Raw genomic sequence first — 19,032 nt, 5'->3', positions numbered from 1 at the left:
AAATTACTTAGTTTATTTGTATGGTTCTGCTTCTTTGATCCCTTGTTCAAAAGTGCTCATGAGTACATTGTAGTATGAAGATTTGAAAAGAAGGTACATGTTAGAGGTCCTAAAAGCTCATGTCCCATTTGGTAATGCCCTGAGGTCTCAGTGCTATATATGGTGTACCTGGTATTGCCATTGAATACATAGAGAACATTCATGAAGCTGCTGGGTGGGTACACGGTGACTTCCCATGGTCTTGTAACCTAGTTATGTGGTCTGAAGTTTTAGTGTGCTTTAATGGTACCATTACCCTATCCCTTGCAAGTTCCTTTGCATCATGATTCATGGATGGAAGCAAGTGTAACAGTGTATTCACTTTTTTCCTGTCATTAAAAATTGTTTGTAGATTTGTTTGGAAATGTTGGTAACATTATCAGATAGAGCAAAAACAGCAATTATTTTCTTATGTAGTCCTGTATTTTGGCTATTCTTTTAGCAGAAACTAAAAAGTGATTGATAGTGCATATTGGAAAACTGCCTCTACTGAAACCAGATTACTGGTAATATGCAAGTTTAAGAATTAGTTAAATTGCCAGAGAATCTTTCTGATCATTTTATTAACCTTTGGTGCAGTAAAGAGATAATGTCATTAGACTCAAAATGAGTATGTCCACTCTTTATATTAAAATCTATGGTAAAGAAGTGAATTTAGCTGAAGCCCAGACCTAAGAAAGTTATAATGGGTTTTTAGAGATACTTTTCAGTGATTAATAGTGTGGACACAGTGATTAAAGTAATGCTGTGTGGTTTAACTATTTGGGGTCTGGGAGGAGGCATAGGTTTTTTTAATAAGGTCTTTAAAATTTTTCAAAATAACTTCTGGTTTAGAAATGGAGACTCATAGACAGTTGAAATAAATTTATAACAGTCACATGTACCACTCTGCATCTTGGACATAGTTAAAATTATATAGTTATAATTCTAGTACAGCATTAAAACCAGGATATTTGCACTAGTGTGTTCCTGTTGACTATAGACCTTATTCTATTTTCACTAGTTTTTTAAAAAAATACATTATTTTGTATATGCATGGTTGTTTTAATATATATATATATATATTTTTTGGCCAGTCCTAGGTGGTGAACTCAGGGCCTGAGCACTGTCCCTGGCTTCTTTTTTGCTCAAGGCTAGCTCTCTGCCACTTGAGCCACAGCGCCACTTCTGGCCATTTTCTGTATATGTGGTGCTGAGGAATCAAACCCAGGGCCTCATGTATACGAGGCAAGCACTCTTGCCACTAGGCCATATTCCCAGCCCACTGTTTTAATATTTTTGATTAAAATAATTGTGAAGAATTTATCAAGATACTTTTGGTATATAACCTGTATTTTTCATTGCCCACTGATAGTACCTATAAGGTAGGCCATATAGATTGATTGTTACTTTTCTTGTTATTAATAAGTACCTTTGCCTCTCTAGGCAATTCAGTTAACCTCCAGAAGATGGCTGAATCTTCAGGAATACCAGAGCAAGAAGTTGATGTCTGAGCATGGAGTGAGAGTTCAAAGATTCTTTGTAGCAAACACTGCAAATGAAGCTCTGGAGGCTGCTAAAAGACTAAGTAAGCTAACTCTTAACAGCTGAAACCCACTTGCTCCAATGAATAAGTTCATAACCAATGTTTTTCTACTAAGTTCCTGTTGTTATAATTTATATTGACAGAGGTGAGAAGCTTGAATTGCAAAAGCAAAAATGTCCATGCAGAAAAAGTTGATTCTTTCTACTTGAGCTAAATAAGTTTTTCCTCTGGTAATTGCACTGAGATTTCTATCTCTCTTGCATCCTCTTCTCTCAGTTATGATTTAGTGGCCAGGAGAAGTAGGTCAGAGGGAATGCAGAAGCCCACTGCAGGCAGTGTTAGACATCGTAGTTGGTCACCTTTTATAAACCTTTTAGAAATTGGATAGAGTTCCTTTGAGAGACTGGAGGAGAGAAAGAGTTTGTTCATGTGTTTTAGAGTCCCCCTGACTCAGTTTTGCCTTCCCATTATCAGTTCTAACTTGGCATGAGTGTTTTCCCCTTTCTCAGCCTCTATTCCTAATCTAGAGATCAAAAGAGCAACACGATTGTGTTGCTCTCTCAGTCCTATTTGATGGACCCATTCATTGTGGTGGTAGATAATCTATTCAATTTACTCAGTACGAATGAAAGCCTTGAAAATCAGGTCCTGCTTTTGGCTAAAATTTACAGTGGCTGTTCCATATATTTGCATTATATATTCTCTTATTGTTAATCTGGATTACCACTATCCAAATGTGAGCCACAGTATTTTAAAATTTCTGTAGGGACATTTAGAAAAGCAAAAGAAAATAGTTGGTATTAACTTTAATAAGTTGCAATTATTGTAATATATCCAAATAATATAATTCAACACATAATTAATACTAAGAAATCACCATTTTTTTTTTTTTTTTTTTGCCAGTCCTGGGCCTTGGACTCAGGGCCTGAGCACTGTCCCTGGCTTCTTCCCGCTCAAGGCTAGCACTCTGCCACCTGAGCCACAGCGCCGCTTCTGGCCGTTTTCTGTATATGTGGTGCTGGGGAATCGAACCTAGGGCCTCGTGTATCCGAGGCTGGCACTCTTGCCACTAGGCTATATCCCCAGCCCAGAAATCACCATTTTTTGTCCTAATCTTTTTTATTTAATTTTTTGTGGTTCCTTCCCCCCACCCCCCACCCTAGTACTGGGATTGCACTCAGCCTTGTGCTTGCTAGTTAGGTGTTCTGTCGCTGAGCCATGTCTCCAGCTCCTTTTGCATTTGGCTGTTTTTAGATTAGGGTTTTACTTTATGCCCAAACTACCCTGGGCTGTGATCTTTTTATGCCCAGCCTTGAATTGTGATTGTCCGAAATCTGCCTTACAAACAGCTAGGATTATGTGTGTGAGAAAATGTTCCTAGCTATCTTTGACCTAATCTTTATAAACCTGGTTTGTAGATCATACCTACAGCACATTTCTCACTTGTTCTATTCCAGTTGCTCAATAGATATATGTGGCAGTGACTGCTGTCTTGGACCATGCAAGTCTGGACACTAGAAGCTGAACATGCATCCTCGGTGTACAACCTTGGGGAGTAGTTTTTTCATGCCCAAACCAAAAATGAACCTGTGCTCATTGACCCTGTCCAAATTTATGTATGCAAGATACAGGCAGGCTTTATAGTTCAATGTTCTAATTTGTTTTCTCTCCCTCTGCATTTCTTAAAAAAATGTCAAAATTAAGTTTTATGGTGAAAAACCTTACTAACTTTAGACTTAGGCCTGGAGGATTGTTCCTCAGTAAATTGTGCTAGGTCCAGTAAAAGGGTGGTGTTTTCCTGTGAAAACTTTACAAGAAAGGATTTTAAAAAAATTTTAATACTCCTGTAGTTGTGGGAAGAGGAGATTGAGCTTTCAGAATGAAGAAATGTAGATTTCAAGTTGATCTTCAATCTTCATTGTCTTTGTTTTGTTACACACACTGAAGCACTAGAATTTAGGCCTTAGGATCCTTTTTGAGGATGTTCTGAAAGGTAAGTTATTGCTAGGAGCACAATTTAGGCATAGCTGAGCTGAAGTTTTGTGTCATCATGGATGTGTTATAAAAGAATCTATCTAGGCAGCACTTTGGTGACTATATGCCATGCTTTTTAGGCAGTTTTTGCTCTTGGGGAGTTAGCAAGGTGGCATGTACATGCAGGAACTGGAACATGGAAGGGGAAAATGATTATGAAATAAGTTTAAGTAAAACAAAATTTAATAATGACATACTCTTTCATGAAAGCTCAGTTTGGCTCTTGAATGATTTCAAGAAATTCAAACTGAATGGAACAATTGAGAATGATGAAGTGAGTGAGAAAGTGCAAGTGCAAGTACAAGTGGGTGAGGGGAAGTAAGAAGGAAGGATGCAGCCTAAGTTCACACTCTGTTCTTTACTCTTTGACCTGTGTACACTTGTGATGTTCTAGGATGCATGGCCAGCCAAGAGTCCCCCTGTGAGTCTCCTTAGAGCCAAAAGGAATGCCCAGAAGCCATCTGAGAAGCTCACTTGGTGAATGACCTCTTTCTTGTACTCCATTTGTAGATCTCTTGTGGCTTCTGTTGTTGAATAGTTTCAATCTCGTCCACATATCAGTGGACGAGAAGATGCTACTCATTCCAATTGGATGATAGCGAAAAGAGTTAATAGTAAATATGAAAGGAAGTGTGTACATCACTTAGTGAGATTGCCTAGAGAAAGCAAAGCTAGGAGAGTCTGGCACAAACTTCATAGTGTTTATGTTCTTGTCACTGCAAGACTGGTTAAAAGCCCAGGCACAAAAGGAATTTCAACAAATAGATTTGAGATGAAAAGTAAAGCTGGAGAACTCACATATCTTTCTGATTTTCCTGAAAATAGGATCTTTTCCTTAAAGATTATGATATTATCAGAGGAGAATTGTATAGAATGTTAATATTTCTAACATGCAGAATGTGTTATATAGGATTTGATCATCACCCTCATAATCATCATCATCATCATCATTATCCTTGGGATCTAATTCAGATAGTTTATTACTGCCATCTTTCAAATTTGCTGACAGATGAGAGACATGATAAGCAGTATTCGGTCAGTTGTGTTAGGAGAGCTCATATTTTAACTGACAAAGTTCACAAATGACTGAAATGTGATTTCCTTTTTGATTTTTTTATATATAGATGTATTTTGAACTAAGTATTTTATAAAATGTATTGAAAACAATGTTGATATTAGCCATACTAATTTTTAGTTCAATCTCTGTGGATTATTTTATGTCTTTTGTCTGAACCCACATCTTTGGTTGTCCATTGTCCATCTGTGTCTCTGGTCTTCTGGCCCAAATGGAACTTGTCATCTCCTGGTTGCTCCAATCCTTTTTCCCCTTTCTCTCCATTTTCTTATGCAGAATAGATGGCTCTTGATTGTCTGTAATTTCTCTCTTGTCATTGTATTTCCTTAGTTACCAAGTCCTGACATTGTAGTGTAGTAGTCTTGCTTTATAAGCAAGGAAGCAGGCAAGATAAGGTTAAATAAAAGTTGCCAAGCTTGTAAAGGTACTAATCAACAAAGATTGGATTTGAATCCAACTAGATTAGATTTAAAACCACCCCAATGCATTTTCTTCTTTGCTAACTTGATGAGGATATACTTAGGAGATAGTTTTGTGTGTGTCAGCATTTTTAAGATGGAAAATGCATATTAATAAAATTAGAGGATTCAATTAAAACTAGTTTTGGCAGGTTTTAAGATACAATTTATAGAAGCTGTAATTTGTAGATATTTTTCTTAATAATTCATTTTGTTGTATCTCTTTGGGCAATAGAACCTTTCCCCATGTAATTATGCAAAGCTTGCTAATTTGAACATTAGTTTAAAATGAATAGTAAAAGCGTTTGTTTTTAAAACACAATTCATGTGATAATATTGTGTGAGAGCCTTATTTCCTTATGTAGAAAATGGAGTTATATCTGATTGAGGGTAAATTTAGTCTGGTAAATTAAAATCTTAACATATTTATTGTATTTACTTCTGCGGCAGTTTATAGAACTACCTATTAGAGCATGATTTAAGAATGCACTTGTTTCCCTTACATCCATTTGTCTTTAGAAAGCTTATTAGTTACGTAGTTTTTCCATTTATGAAAATAATCAAGATAATTACAGAAGACCTACTATGTGAAGGACTAATATTTATGCTGACATTTCACCTTTTTTTTTTTTTGGCCAGTCCTGGGCCTTGGACTCAGGGCCTGAGCACTGCCCCTGGCTTCTTCCTGCTCAAGGCTAGCACTCTGCCACTTGAGCCACAGCGCCGCTTCTGGCCGTTTTCCGTATATGTGGTGCTGGGGAATCGAACCTTGGGCCTCGTGTATCCGAGGCAGGCACTCTTGCCACTAGGCTATATCCCCAGCCCACATTTCACCTTTTTTAAAAGAGAACAGATTAATGTAGGATTGTGTTTCTGTAATTTCAAAGGCCTGTTTCTTTGTTTTTGTTTTTCTTTTTTGTCTTGTACAGAGGGGTTACAGTTTCATACGTAAGGCAGTGAGTACATTTCTTATCCAACTTGTTACCTCCTCCCTCATTTTTCTCCCGCCTCCCCCCTTTCCTCTCCCCACCATGAGTTGTACAGTTGGTTTACACCATGTAGTTTTGTAAGTATTGCTGTTGCATTGGTTTGTCTTTTTATCCTTTGTCTCTTGATTTTGGTATTCTCTTTTCCTTCCCTAGTTCCAATACATGTTTACACGATATCCAGGGTACAGTGGTATCAGGGGTAAAACCACGGGAAGAAAATACCAAAAAAAGTAAATAGCATAGTTTCACATGGCATGTTGAAAATAGCAACATTGATATACCACTTGTTTCCATAACTTGAAGTTCATTTTGCTTATCATCATCTTATGTGTTCATATGGGCATAGCTATTGAGCTACATTTCTTTCACACAAAAAAATTGGTGGAACTAGGATTTAAACTCAGGACCTTGATTTTGGTAGGAAAGTATTCAATCACTGGAACCATGCCTCCAGTTCTTATTTGCTTTAGTTCCTTTTTAGATAAGGTCTCACACATTTCCTGTAGCTGACATTGAACAGCAGATGTATACCTTCCACATTGTTTAGGGGTTAGAAGCATTCTGCACCTTGTTTGAGACAGGCAAGAGGTTTTGCTAACTTTTTCTGGACTGTTTTTTGTTTGTTTGTTTTTTCAGTCCTGGGGCTTGAACTCAGGGGCCTGGGCGTTGTCTCTGAGCTTTTTTCTTCAAATGTTTTTCCCTTCTCTTTTTGAATTACTGTAGATTCATTCAAGCGCTCTATCACTTTGAGCCACAGCATCACTTCTGGTTTTCTAGTGGTTAATTGGAGAAGAGTCTCATGGACTTTCCTGCCTGGGCTGGATTTGAACTGTGATCCTCAGGTCTCAACTTCCTGAGTGGTGAGGATTACAGGCCTGTGCAGGCACTGTCCAGCTTTGAACTGATTTTTTTTTTTTTTGGCCAGTCCTAGGCCTTGGACTCAGGGCCTGAGCACTGTCCCTGGCTTCTTCCCGCTCAAGGCTAGCACTCTGCCACTTGAGCCACAGCGCCGCTTCTGACCGTTTTCTGTATATGTGGTGCTGGGGAATCGAACCTAGGGCCTCGTGTATTCGAGGCAGGCACTCTTGCCACTAGGCTATATCCCCAGCCCCTTGAACTGATTTTTTATGGAGCTTCTCCTGATCTCCTCTGGAGTAGCTGGCATTACAGTTGTGAACAACCACATCTCTTCCAAAATACCTTTCTTTTTTTTTATTTTTTTCAAATTTTTATTATCAAACTGATGTACAGAGAGGTTACAGTTTCATACATTAGGCATTGGATACATTTCTTGTACTGCTTGTTATCTTGTCCCTCATACCCCCCAAAATACCTTTCTTAAAGACTATTTGCACATAAATAAACACAGATGACACTTAACTTGGACTATTACCTTTCTGTTTTTAGAAACAATAATTATAAATAATTATAAATAATTTATAGCTTGTAAATTATTCTCTTTCTGTTGACGGGAGACTTAACATTTAAGCAAGCAACAGAAAGAATATTTCCAAAATTCCACAGTTTTATTTTTTTCTGGGAAGAGAATTAAAATATAGAATGGAGAAATTTATCTTCTGTGAGCTAATGACATACATCCTGAAATGGAGATAAGGGGCTTTTATTGAATTTGGCTAGCTTTGGATTGCATTCAGCTACAACGTGTTTTTCCATTCATCAATACAATAACTTACTCTTTTCATTTTATATAATCACATCCCAAACCCTGGTGAATTATTTAAACCATTAGGAATTGTACTTTATGTACAAAGGGGTCTGCTTTCCATTGACTGCTGATTGTGTGCACTATTAGTCCTGCAGGCAATTAAATACATTGACAGTTCTTTGACTGTTGTGGTTTTGTTATATCCTATTATGTGGTAGTATCTTGCAAAAGGATCTTTGTGTGGAGATGATGGTCATTTTTATCTTAAATGGTAGGCAAGAAACCCTTTGATGTCTATAAAGTAGATCTTCATTTTACCAGTATATCAGCTACATATTTATTTGAATCTGGAGTTAGTAATAACATTTGGGTAATAACATTGGTGTTCCTTCTGAGCTTAAGAAGTGCCTGCTTTCCTGCTACTGTTGGCCTCTTTGTTTCATCTTGAGCTTTCTTAGTGATTTTGTGAGCTCCTCAGAATCATTTTCATGATTTAGTTTTTGCTTGTTTCAGATCCGTTTAATTTCTGCTACTTATTGCTAGGAGCTCTGACTTATCTAAGTACAATACTCATTGTGGGGCTTGAACTCAGGGCCTGGGTGCTGTCTCTGAGCTTTTTCAGTCAAGGTTAGCACTCTACCACTTTGAGCCACAACACCACTTCCATTTTTATACTAGTTAATTGGAGATAAGAGTCTCACAGGACTTTTCTGCCCCGGCTGGCTTTGAACTGTGATCCTCAGATCTCAGCCTTCTGAGTAGCTGAGGTTTACAGGAGTTGCCTAGCTCATCATAGGTCTTAAGATACACAAAGTATGCCATGCTGTACATAGTTTTGTTTACCAGAAAAGTTTTACTTACTAATATTTACTTGGAAATTCTCTTAAAAAAGTACTGGGGCTGTGTACCTGTGGCTACCTCTAATCCTAGCTGCTTGGGAGGTTGAGGCATGAAGGCCTGTAGTGTAAAAAGCCAGCCTGGGTAGATAAGTTCACAAAACTACATCTCCAGTTAGCCAAGGAAAATCCGAGATGGAGGTGTGGCTCAAGTAGTAGAGTACCAGCTGAGGAAGCAAGTCCAATGAGAATAAGAAGCCTCGAGTTAAAACCCTAGTACAGGCACCCTCCCCTCCAGACAAAAAGATAAAGGACCTGAATTGAAATATAATGATTTGTCCAGACTAGTTATAAAGCAAATTTTATTCAGCAAGTTGTGGCCCTTCATAACATTTCCTACTTGGTAAAATTTTGCAAAGAAATTATGTTTTTTTTTTGTTGTTGTTTTTTTTTTTTTGCCAGTCCTGGACCTTGACTCAGGGCCTGAGCACTGTCCCTGGCTTCCTTTTGCTCAAGGGCACTCTGCCACTTGAGCCACAGCGCCACTTCTGGCCATTTTCTATATATGTGGTGCTGGGGAATCGAACCCAGGGCTTCATGTATACGAGACAAGCGCTCTTGCCACCAGGCCATATTCCCAGCCCCAGAAATTATGTTTTAAAATGTTCTTTTTACTAAGTCTTCAGATATAGATGGGCATCTCATCTTAGAATTTCTCCAAGCTAGAATATCTTTTCACTAATTGAATTGCCTGGCGATGTTGACTGAATAGAAGCTGCAGGAGAGCTACAGAGGAAGGGGCCGGATCAAGGCACTTTGTGGCAGGCAAGATTTAGGAGAGTACACACTTAGCTTCTTTCAGTTTCCTTAGAAACCAGTGGGAACAATGCTTACAAGTGCTTCATCTTTAGGAATGATCAATTCTTATATTTGAACCAATAAAAATTTGAATTCTGGCATTTAGCTTCTGGGCCCTTACCTTGTACCTGGGATCCTGCCAAGATTTGACAAATATTCTCACATGTAATCCTTTTTTGAACCAAAGACAAATACTTTTTTTTTTATTAATTGGACATAAATTTTTTTACAAGGTGTTGTGCAAAGAGGGTGCAGTTACATAGTAGGGCAGTGTGTACATTTCTTGTGATATCTTACGACCTGTTTTTCTATCCCTTGTCTAGGTCAGGTTGACATATATGCAATATACAATGTATCAAGAACATATACAGTATTCACAGACTTGGTCTCTACTGTCTCTCCGTCTCCTTTTGTTAACAGTCATATATCAGGGAGATCATGCCCCTTTGTTTTCTGTGTTCTAGGCTTGTCTCACTCAACATTATTTGTTCAAGTTCTGACCATTTCCCTGTGAATAACAGTAACAAATGCTTTTCTTTAAAGACTGGTTCTGATTTATTACTAGATTTCTGTGTGGCCATGATTGGACCATTGATGGAGTTATGCATTAATTTGTTAAAAGTTCATTGCAAGCACAGCACCTGTCACTCATGCTTGTAATCTTAGCTACTCAAGAGGCTGAAATCTGAACAGCATGGTTCAAAGCTAGCAGAAAAGTCTGTGAGGCTGTTATCTACAATTATCCACCAAAAACAGGCCAGAAGTAGAGCTGTGGCTCAAATGGTAAAGTACTAACCTTGTACACAAAAGCTAAGGGACAGGGTCTAGCCTTTGAGTACAAGTCCCAGGATTGGCATATGCATATGAGTGCGTGCACGTGTGTGTGTGTGCATGTGTGCAGAATTCATTGTATTTGAACAAGGAATTTATGTTGGTTGTGCCTCCCCACATTTTTCTGTGAATTATTTTCTCTGGGGTCTTTGACCCACTTCATTTTATAGATTGGTACTTCTCAATGTCTATAGGGTACATGGGAGCTGAAAATGCAGAAAGATATTGCCTGGGATAAGTGGCCTAGGAGTTCACTCCTTATGTCTCCTCTGTGGATACTTTGGCTTTTAAAAGAAAACCTTAAGTGCATAAAATCTCTTCTGTCACAGGAATAATCTCATTATTTTAATCTTGGAAAATATGGTAGAGTTTTGCATTAAGAATTAAAATGAACATGTGCCATATAGTCTGAATAGTATTTTTCCTGCTTTCCCATGTCTGATTACTCCAACCATGCTTCAGTTGACCTTAAAATTGGGAATTGAAATACATACTTCAGTCGGGTACCACGGGTTCATGCCTATAATCCTCGTTACCAAGGAGGATGACATCTGAGGATCACTGTTTGAAGCCAGCCAGGGCAGGAAAATTCATGAGACTTCTCTCTAAATAATTGCTCAAAAAAGCCATAAGTGGCTCTGTGGCTTAAGTGGTAGAGTGCTCACCTTGAGCAAAAGAAGCTCAGGAATAGTGCCCAGGCCTAGAGTTCAATCCCCAAGACCAGTTTAAAAATAAACAAAAGTCTTGAAAGAGTGATTTGAATAAGTAAAACAGAGAAGCATCACACATGCTTCATAAGAATTAGGTTTTCTTCCTTATATTTATTCGTTTCTAGACTGACACGAACCAGTGTTGTTTTTGTAAATTAATTAATTTATTGTCAAATTGATGTACAGAAGGCTTATAGTTTCATACATAAGGCAGTGAGTACATTTCTTATCAAACTTGTTACATCCTCCCTCATTTTCCTCCCACCTTTTTCCCTCCCCAATTCCCTTCCCTCCCATGGAGTTGTACAGTTGGTTTACAGCCTGTTGCCTTGTGAATATTTTGCTGTTGCATTGTTGAACCAGTATTTTGAGCCTTTATTGATGTTTTTAATAATATTGATCATCAATAGCTGATAAAAATAAAAAATTCAATGCCATTCTATTAACACACGAGTGTTAAATTATATATATATATATCATACAGCTTGTCAGATTACTTGATAATGAGTTATATTCATATTGTACTGGTTGATATTTTTAGGACGATGGTATATAAAGTGAAAAGTTACATGTTTTGAAAGAAAATCATAGTTTATTTACATTGTAATAGAATAAATATTACCTAAGAAATTATGTTTTTAAGATGCTATATTATTCCCTAAGGCAGTTGTTACAGATATTGGCAGTGTTCAGCAGATATTTCTAAATAGTACTAAGGCTCAACCTGAGGTTTTTAGGTTATCTACAAAGATGTCAAGAAATGCATTTAGAAAGTTTAGGGCTGGGGGCTGGGGATATGGCCTAGTGGCAAGAGAGCTTGCCTCGTATACTTGAGGCCCTGGGTTCGATTCCCTAGCACCACATATACAGAAAACGGCCAGAAGTGGCACTGTGGCTCAAGTGGCAGAGTGCTAGCCTTGAGCAAAAGGAAGCCAGGGACAGTGCTCAGGCCCTGAGTCCAAGGCCCAGGACTGGCCAAAAAAAAAAAAAAAAAAAAGAAAGAAAGTTTAGGGCTGGGAATATGGCCTAGTGGCAAGAGTGCTTGCCTCCTACACATGAAGCTCTCAGTTTGATTCCCCAGCACCACATATATGGAAAACGGCCAGAAGGGGCGCTGTGGCTCAGGTGGCAGAGTGCTAGCCTTGAGCTGGAAGAGGCCAGGGGCAGTGCTCAGGCCCTGAGTCCAAGGCCCAGGACTGGCCAAAAAAAAGAAAAAAGAAATGCATTTAGAAAGTTTAAAAGAATTACATTGCTTTATCTACCTTTGAAAGAAAATCATATGGGTAAACAGCCTAGTTCAATTAGTATTTTCCTCTCTTTCATTCAGTTTGAGTGAATAAATCAGATATTTCAGTATGTGGAAAAGGAAACTGATAGGTTATGTATATCAAGGGAAAACCTATCGAATGGGAGTAATAAGCAAACAAATATACCAAGGATCTCTCCATTTAGGTTCAAAGTTGCCACACATGACTTCGCTGATGTGCATAGTAAGTGGGACTTGTGGGTCTTGGCCTTTATCTTCCTTTAAGGCAGAGTGCCATACTCAGGCAACAGCAGCCCTATAGTGTTGGTGGGAAATGTACTTGCCCTCAGCTTTGTGGTGGATTTCTTTGGTTCAGGGTTTTCCTCAGGCTGGTCTTCGTGTCTAATAATACACAACAGCCTTGGTCAAAGTGTGGTGTTGTTGGTAAGATTAGGTATTTCCAGAAATAATCCTCTTATACAGAACCAGCTTTACCTTCCATCTGAGCCTCTTTGAGTTCTATCTGGTTGTGTTAACACATGTGTCTTGGTTTGTAGGTGCTTTTTTTTCTATTTACATTGATGAGCTCTGCTCTGAGTTATACTAAGTTGTAGTATCTTTGGCTGTGTGCTCATTTTAGTTGAAAGGTGCCCCAGATAGGCTCATTTCAGTGGCATTTTTATTCCTACTTCTCCTGAAAAATATTAACATTCTGTGATACTAGATTTCGATCCTAATCAGAGTATTGCATATTCTGTTTATTACAACAGATGGGATAAAAGGAAACCATGGGAGAGCTCAAAACCATGGTCTGAAAGATTAGAACACCACGTTGACAGTACTAGGAACACTGAGAAAGTTTAAGCCTTGGAAAGTTTAAAATAGCCGGCTTGGGAGAAGGTTGGGAGGCTGGAATGTCACCCCCTTCCGTAGTGCTGGAAGGGCTGAGAGCTGGACCTTGAAAGTTAGACAAAAGTGGAAGACATGCTAGAATTATACCTGGGTTGCAGTCTTCACTCTCAAAATAATAAGGGAACCAGTTATTTACACAAAATCTGTATTGTCTCTGTGATTGGAATAACAGTGTAGATGCCTTGTTTTGTGTATATACCCATGGTATCTTTCTCTAATAAATTACCTAATAAATAATCTTGCTTATGGAAACTTGGGGTTCAGGAGCTGGTAAGCCTTGAGTCCCCTGGTCCCCGTTGCTTCTCTCTTTCTATGTATTTTTCTGATTTCTTCGTCTTCTATATCCCAGCACTCTGACTCCAGTTGCATTTTGCCACAATTGACCAAGAAGCATCGTACTCACCCTTGACTTACGGAATTGTAACAACTCCTTTTACAACTACTTAATAACAACAATAATAGAAAACAAAAGAACTCTTTGAAACAACAGAGAAGATTGTTGGTACTTCCAAAATAGTCACTTCTTAGTAGAGAAACTGGTATATAATAACTCTATGGGAATATTAGAAGGACAAAGGTAGAGCAGGTTATGGTCATACAGAGGGCTATTTCCTTGTGTATGTTGGACAGAAGGTCAGGGAATCTTCCAGGAGGAGGTAGGTAAAACCTGTAGTTCTGTTCTGATTTGTTATTGAACTAATTGCTTTAATGAACAGGACTGTAGGATAAAAACATTGACCTTTTCCCATTCATTTGGAGTTTTATGAAAATGGCTATTTTAGAATGATTGAAGAAATTGGTAATATTTGCTTTGGACAGAGAAGGCATAACTGAACATTTTACTGCTTGTGGCTAAAGCTTGTTACTTTTGTTAAGGATGGTGAGAAGTTTTGCCTTATGTAGGAGACAGATCTGAGTGTAACTCCTCATGTGATACTATGAATAAATTGAAAAGTACTCCTTGCCTTTGTAGATCAAGAAATTTATGAGTCCTCACTAAGAAGGAGTTCAACAGGAAGGTGATTGGTTATTCACCAACCAAACATGAGAATGCTTCATACACATAGAATGTTATATACAGTAAACATTGACCTTTTATATACATACCAGTCTCATGTTATACACATGTATATGATATATACATGTTACTCTCATATAATATATGCATGTATATGATGTATGTACATCAATCTCATGCCTAGAATTTAGTGAACACATTTATAAAATGAATTTGTTTTCTCCTGACTGTAATGTTTATATCTTACAAGATAAACTCATCTGTTTTACCCATTTTTCTTCCCATTTTAAGCAGAAGATGTGTTTTAATGGAAGACAGGACTTTAATTGATTCATACATTCATCAAATATTTATTGGCTGTGTGCTAGGGTGGGAAACACAATGGAACATGTGTTGAAACTTGTTGTTTAGAGCTGGGAGTATGGCCTAGTGGCAAGAGTACTTGCCTCCTACACATGAAGCTCTCAGTTCGATTCCCCAGCACCACATATATGGAAAACGGCCAGAGGGGGCGCTGTGGCTCAAGTGGCAGAGTGCTAGCCTTGAGCAAGAAGAGGCCAAGGACAGTGCTCACGCCCTGAGTCCAAGGCCCAGGACTGGCAAAAAAAAAAAAAAAAAAAAAGAAAAGAAACTTGTTGTTTATTTAATAACCAGTTTTTGTTGTGTCTATTTTATCTCAGTGAATCCTCCTGAGATTCTTCTGAGATAAACCATCATTTAGGGAACCATAGTTTCTAGTTTCTAGAACTATGCTCTTGAGTTTGCTTACCTTTACCCACAAAGCCAATCCATCTGTTTTTATTTTCTCCCTTGACTCCAAGCTTAGTTCAGAATGCCATAGACAAGTTGCATTACCACTAAGGCCCTTTCTTTATATATACAGCTTGTCTGTCATTCCATGCCTTCCCATCTTGTATTTGATTTTATTAACCCAAACTCTCAGGAGTCCTGATACCTTCCTATCTATCTCCTGCCATGAATTTTGTAAGTAGCACCCATTAGCTGAACAAGAAACTGGGTCTGTTATGTTTCATATTACAAAGGTATCCTCAATATAGAAACATACCCACTATCACAATTCAGTACCTTTACACTTCACAGTAGTTGGAGTTTAAAAGGTTTTTTTTTTTTTTGTGACATTGAAGTATCTGAAGAAGGTGGATAACTAAAATTTTCCACTTGGCTGGTAACTAGTGTGAAAAAGAGAGATTTCTGTCACTGTTTCTGTTTTAACTTCTTTAGAAAAAGGCATGCAGTTTCATACCAATCCGAACAACTTTCATTTGCTTAGCTTTCTTTGACTTCAGCATAGCCATCCCCCACCTTTTTTTTTTTTTTTTTTAAAGGGGATAGTGATAGTGTTGATGTCTAATAAATACCAAGGGACTATTCCAGGGACTATTTTATCTGGAAAGTTTGATACAATCAAAAGTTTGTCATAGTTCTCGGGAGTTGTAAAAATAGGTCGATACCATTTTCTCATTAGAGCTTTTAAATGTATAACTACAAATGATTAAAAAGTTCAGACAAAATTATAACTAAAACTATAAACTTTATAGTTTAGACAAGAAGGAAACCAGGTTATAAGATCTTTTGACCAATTGATTATCATTCAATTGATGTTCAGCAACTTACTCAGATTTGGTTTTTGGTGTTTTTTTTTTTTTTTGCCAGTCCTGGGCCTTGGCCTCAGGGCTTAAGTACTGTCCCTGGCTTCTTTTTTTTTTTGTTCAAGGATAGCACTCTACCACTTGAGCCACAGCGCCACTTCTGGCCATTTTTTTTTTCATGCAAGGAGAGAAAGTTCATTACCGACCTGCTGGCCTGTGGCCGAGGTGATCCATGGCTGGAGAGAAGGTAGAGAAGGAGAGAGGGAGAGACCCCCACCTCTGGCCATTTTCTACATATGTGGTGCTGGGGAATCGAACCCAGGGCTTCATGTATACAAGGCAAGGACTCTACCACTAGGCCATATCCCCAGCCCCTTTTGGTGTTTTTTTTAATTATTATTTTTTAGACATATCTCATTACAAAGTCTAAGTTGGCCTGAAACTTACTATGTCGCTTAGACTGATCTGAAACATGTGACCTCCTCCCTCAAGTTCCTGAGTTTTGGGATTACAGATATGCACTGTCATGAAATTAAATAAGCAGAAACTTGACTGCTTCTAAGAAATATCCAACAAATAAATATGTCTCATTATCTTTCATGTAGTCAAATAACTCATCTCTTAGGAGGTGATTATAAAGATAAGAAGGAGCCAGTCTTGAGAAGAGGTGGGAGAAATGCCTTTCAGGTAGAGGTAGCAGGAGGAGCCAACAACCTGAATTGAAAACAACTTACCAGTTTGAGAACCAGAGTGGAATTTGGGGAGACTGAACATTTGAGGAAATCAGTATAGTGAAATCTAAAATGTATGGGAGTGTCTAGATCATGTAGAGCTAGGTAAGTATTTTTTTTATTGTAAGTGAAATGGAAGGTATTGAAAAGTTTTGATAAAACAGCTTATCAATTAGATATTGCTTTAACAATGCTAGACCCACAAGGCATCCTGAAACTCACATGTCCCTGCTCTGAGGCCTGCATACTGGCAGGTCTACGTTGGCTTTGACGGGCTTGGTTGCAAGCTGCAGGTTGGATATATAGATCTGTTCCTTCTGGACCAGAGGTGTATTCTTTACAGGGAATTGGTTAAAGAATACTTATTCTTTAACCAAATATATTCTCTATTCTAGATATATCAATGTGGTATTTCTCTTAGAAACTGCACTAAAATAAATCTGTAAAATAAATGTGGAGGTTGCTGTATATGGATCCAGACCCACCATGTAACCAATTTTAACACAAAAATAGTTGTTGCTAACAAAGTAAACTTTGTAAATAGACTGGATTGGCTCCCTTGCTTACCATAGTAATTTGCTTCTGTAGTGAGGGGGGAAAAGCCATAGGTTCTGTGTTACTTATTCATTCTGATTTGTCAAAGGGCTGAACCCATTAAGCTTTACATTTTGCATTTATGTTGTGAATTTTCTATACCGCATCTTGGTAACAGTGTGTGTACATGATGTGATGGGAAAGAAGGTGTGGATTTGGAATGTGACTCAATATGTTTATAAATTCTTTTGGGGATAATGGCTGCATATGATTCTGGTTAGATTTTATAGGGTCTTTTCCTGTTAATGTGTAGTTGATGCTTTGAATAAGCAGACCTGTTTGTCACAAACCTATTCCTCACATCATTTGTGGGTGGTGAACAATACCAGTGAACACTTTGACTTTGAATAACAAGCATCTGGAGTTCAGTCTTTTCTTTTTCCTTTTTGAACTGAGATAACAATTCCAGGACAGTGTGAGGAGATCTCCTAAGAGAGATGGAATATGAAGCTATTCCATCTAAGGGTCTTATCAGTAAGTTCTCTTTCTTTTCCACCAGAACAGTGAGTTTCCTGGCCTAGATTTGTATTAGTTTCACTTTTGTCATCTCTTGTGTCTGTCCCCTTGTATGAGCAAGTAATGAACACATACCAACCCTAAAGGCATGGCTGATAGAGTGTCAGGTTGCTGACTGCTTTTCACTCTGCCACTTACCTTTGTGGAGGTAACACTGTGTCTGTTTAACTGGACTGCCAACTAAACCCATTTCTTTTACTTTTCTAGCCTGAGGTCTCAGGGAAGTTGTTTCTGTGCCTTAGTTTCCCTAGTTACATAAGTTGTCAATGATACATCTTACATCACAGAGTTGTTGTAAATGTTTTTGTTATTTATCATAGCTCATTGTGCTAACACAATTAGATACATGAAAAAATGGTGAATTGATCAATATTTAATATTCAGAATGTTAGCTGCTTTATTTTTATTGCTGTTATTATTTACAGATAGAGTAGATTTTCTGCTGTATGCTCTTGATTTGCAGGCCTGAAAAGCAGGGAAGAAGTATTTGATTATGTAGAGAAATGAGAATTCTATGTCATGATAAACTATGAAAGTCATTTTGCTATAGATTCCTCTTCAGTTTTTTGATGATTTGAATGTTTTTGGCTGGAACTACTGTACCCTACTTGTTAAATGTAATGCACCATGGAAAAGGGTTTGGTCATCTGAAATGCAATTATTTTGGAATCTTAATCCATTAAAATCTCATTTGGTTTTCTTTTGTCCTTATTGTTCACAGAGTCTATTTTCTGTGTTACAGCTTCCCTTTCTGCTCTGCTTTATATTTTTGGCTTTTTACATGCTTAGCCTCTTGTATATTGTTTTTGTACTCTTGATTTATTAAATCTCTGACATCATCCTTTCTCTAGGATGGTATAAAAGGCTTCTGAACAGACAGCCTGGGAGATCTATACCTATAGGTATACTTCTTGTTCCATTCTTTCCAGCAACTGATTAGAGATCAATAAATGCTCAGCCCTGGTGTGTATTATGTACTTTTCATGGGAAAGAGGTATGTATTTAATGGACTAAATAAGTACAACAGGCATTTTTTTTCAGTTGATAAACTTCTACAACTATAAATTATTCTAGAAGTTCTTTTTTTTTTAAAGGAAGCTCATGGCTAGGAATATAACTTTGTCGTATAGTATTTGCCTAGGTACTTGTAGGTACTAAGTTCAATCCTCAGCCCTGCAAAAAGGAGGAAGAGGGAGGGAGAGAACTTTTTCTCTTTTAATGTGTAAAATGCTTTTCTGGTAAAGGATGTGAAACTTTCTAGAATGGAGAAATAGCTTAAAAACGCAACAGTATGAGAACACACAATGAATCTAAGTTTCTCCACGTTCATAGCTCATAGCTGCCTTAAGATTGGTCATGGAAACTGTCTTGGCTCTTATTTTCT

The 19,032-nt window shown here is 37.9% G+C and overlaps 1 protein-coding gene across 1 annotated transcript in view; it reads left to right on the top strand.

Moving 5' to 3' along the window:
- Positions 1–19,032, top strand: part of Suclg2 (succinate-CoA ligase GDP-forming subunit beta) — a 239,120-nt gene that overhangs the window by 51,393 nt on the left and 168,695 nt on the right. The window contains exon 2 of the mRNA XM_048356121.1: positions 1,465–1,606. Within this exon, the coding sequence (XP_048212078.1) occupies positions 1,465–1,606 (142 nt within the window). The remainder of the gene's footprint in view (positions 1–1,464; positions 1,607–19,032) is intronic.

This window comes from Perognathus longimembris, chromosome 10 (assembly GCF_023159225.1).
Source record: "Perognathus longimembris pacificus isolate PPM17 chromosome 10, ASM2315922v1, whole genome shotgun sequence".
NCBI lineage: Eukaryota > Metazoa > Chordata > Mammalia > Rodentia > Heteromyidae > Perognathus > Perognathus longimembris.
This window is presented reverse-complemented; position numbering and strand designations above follow the sequence as displayed.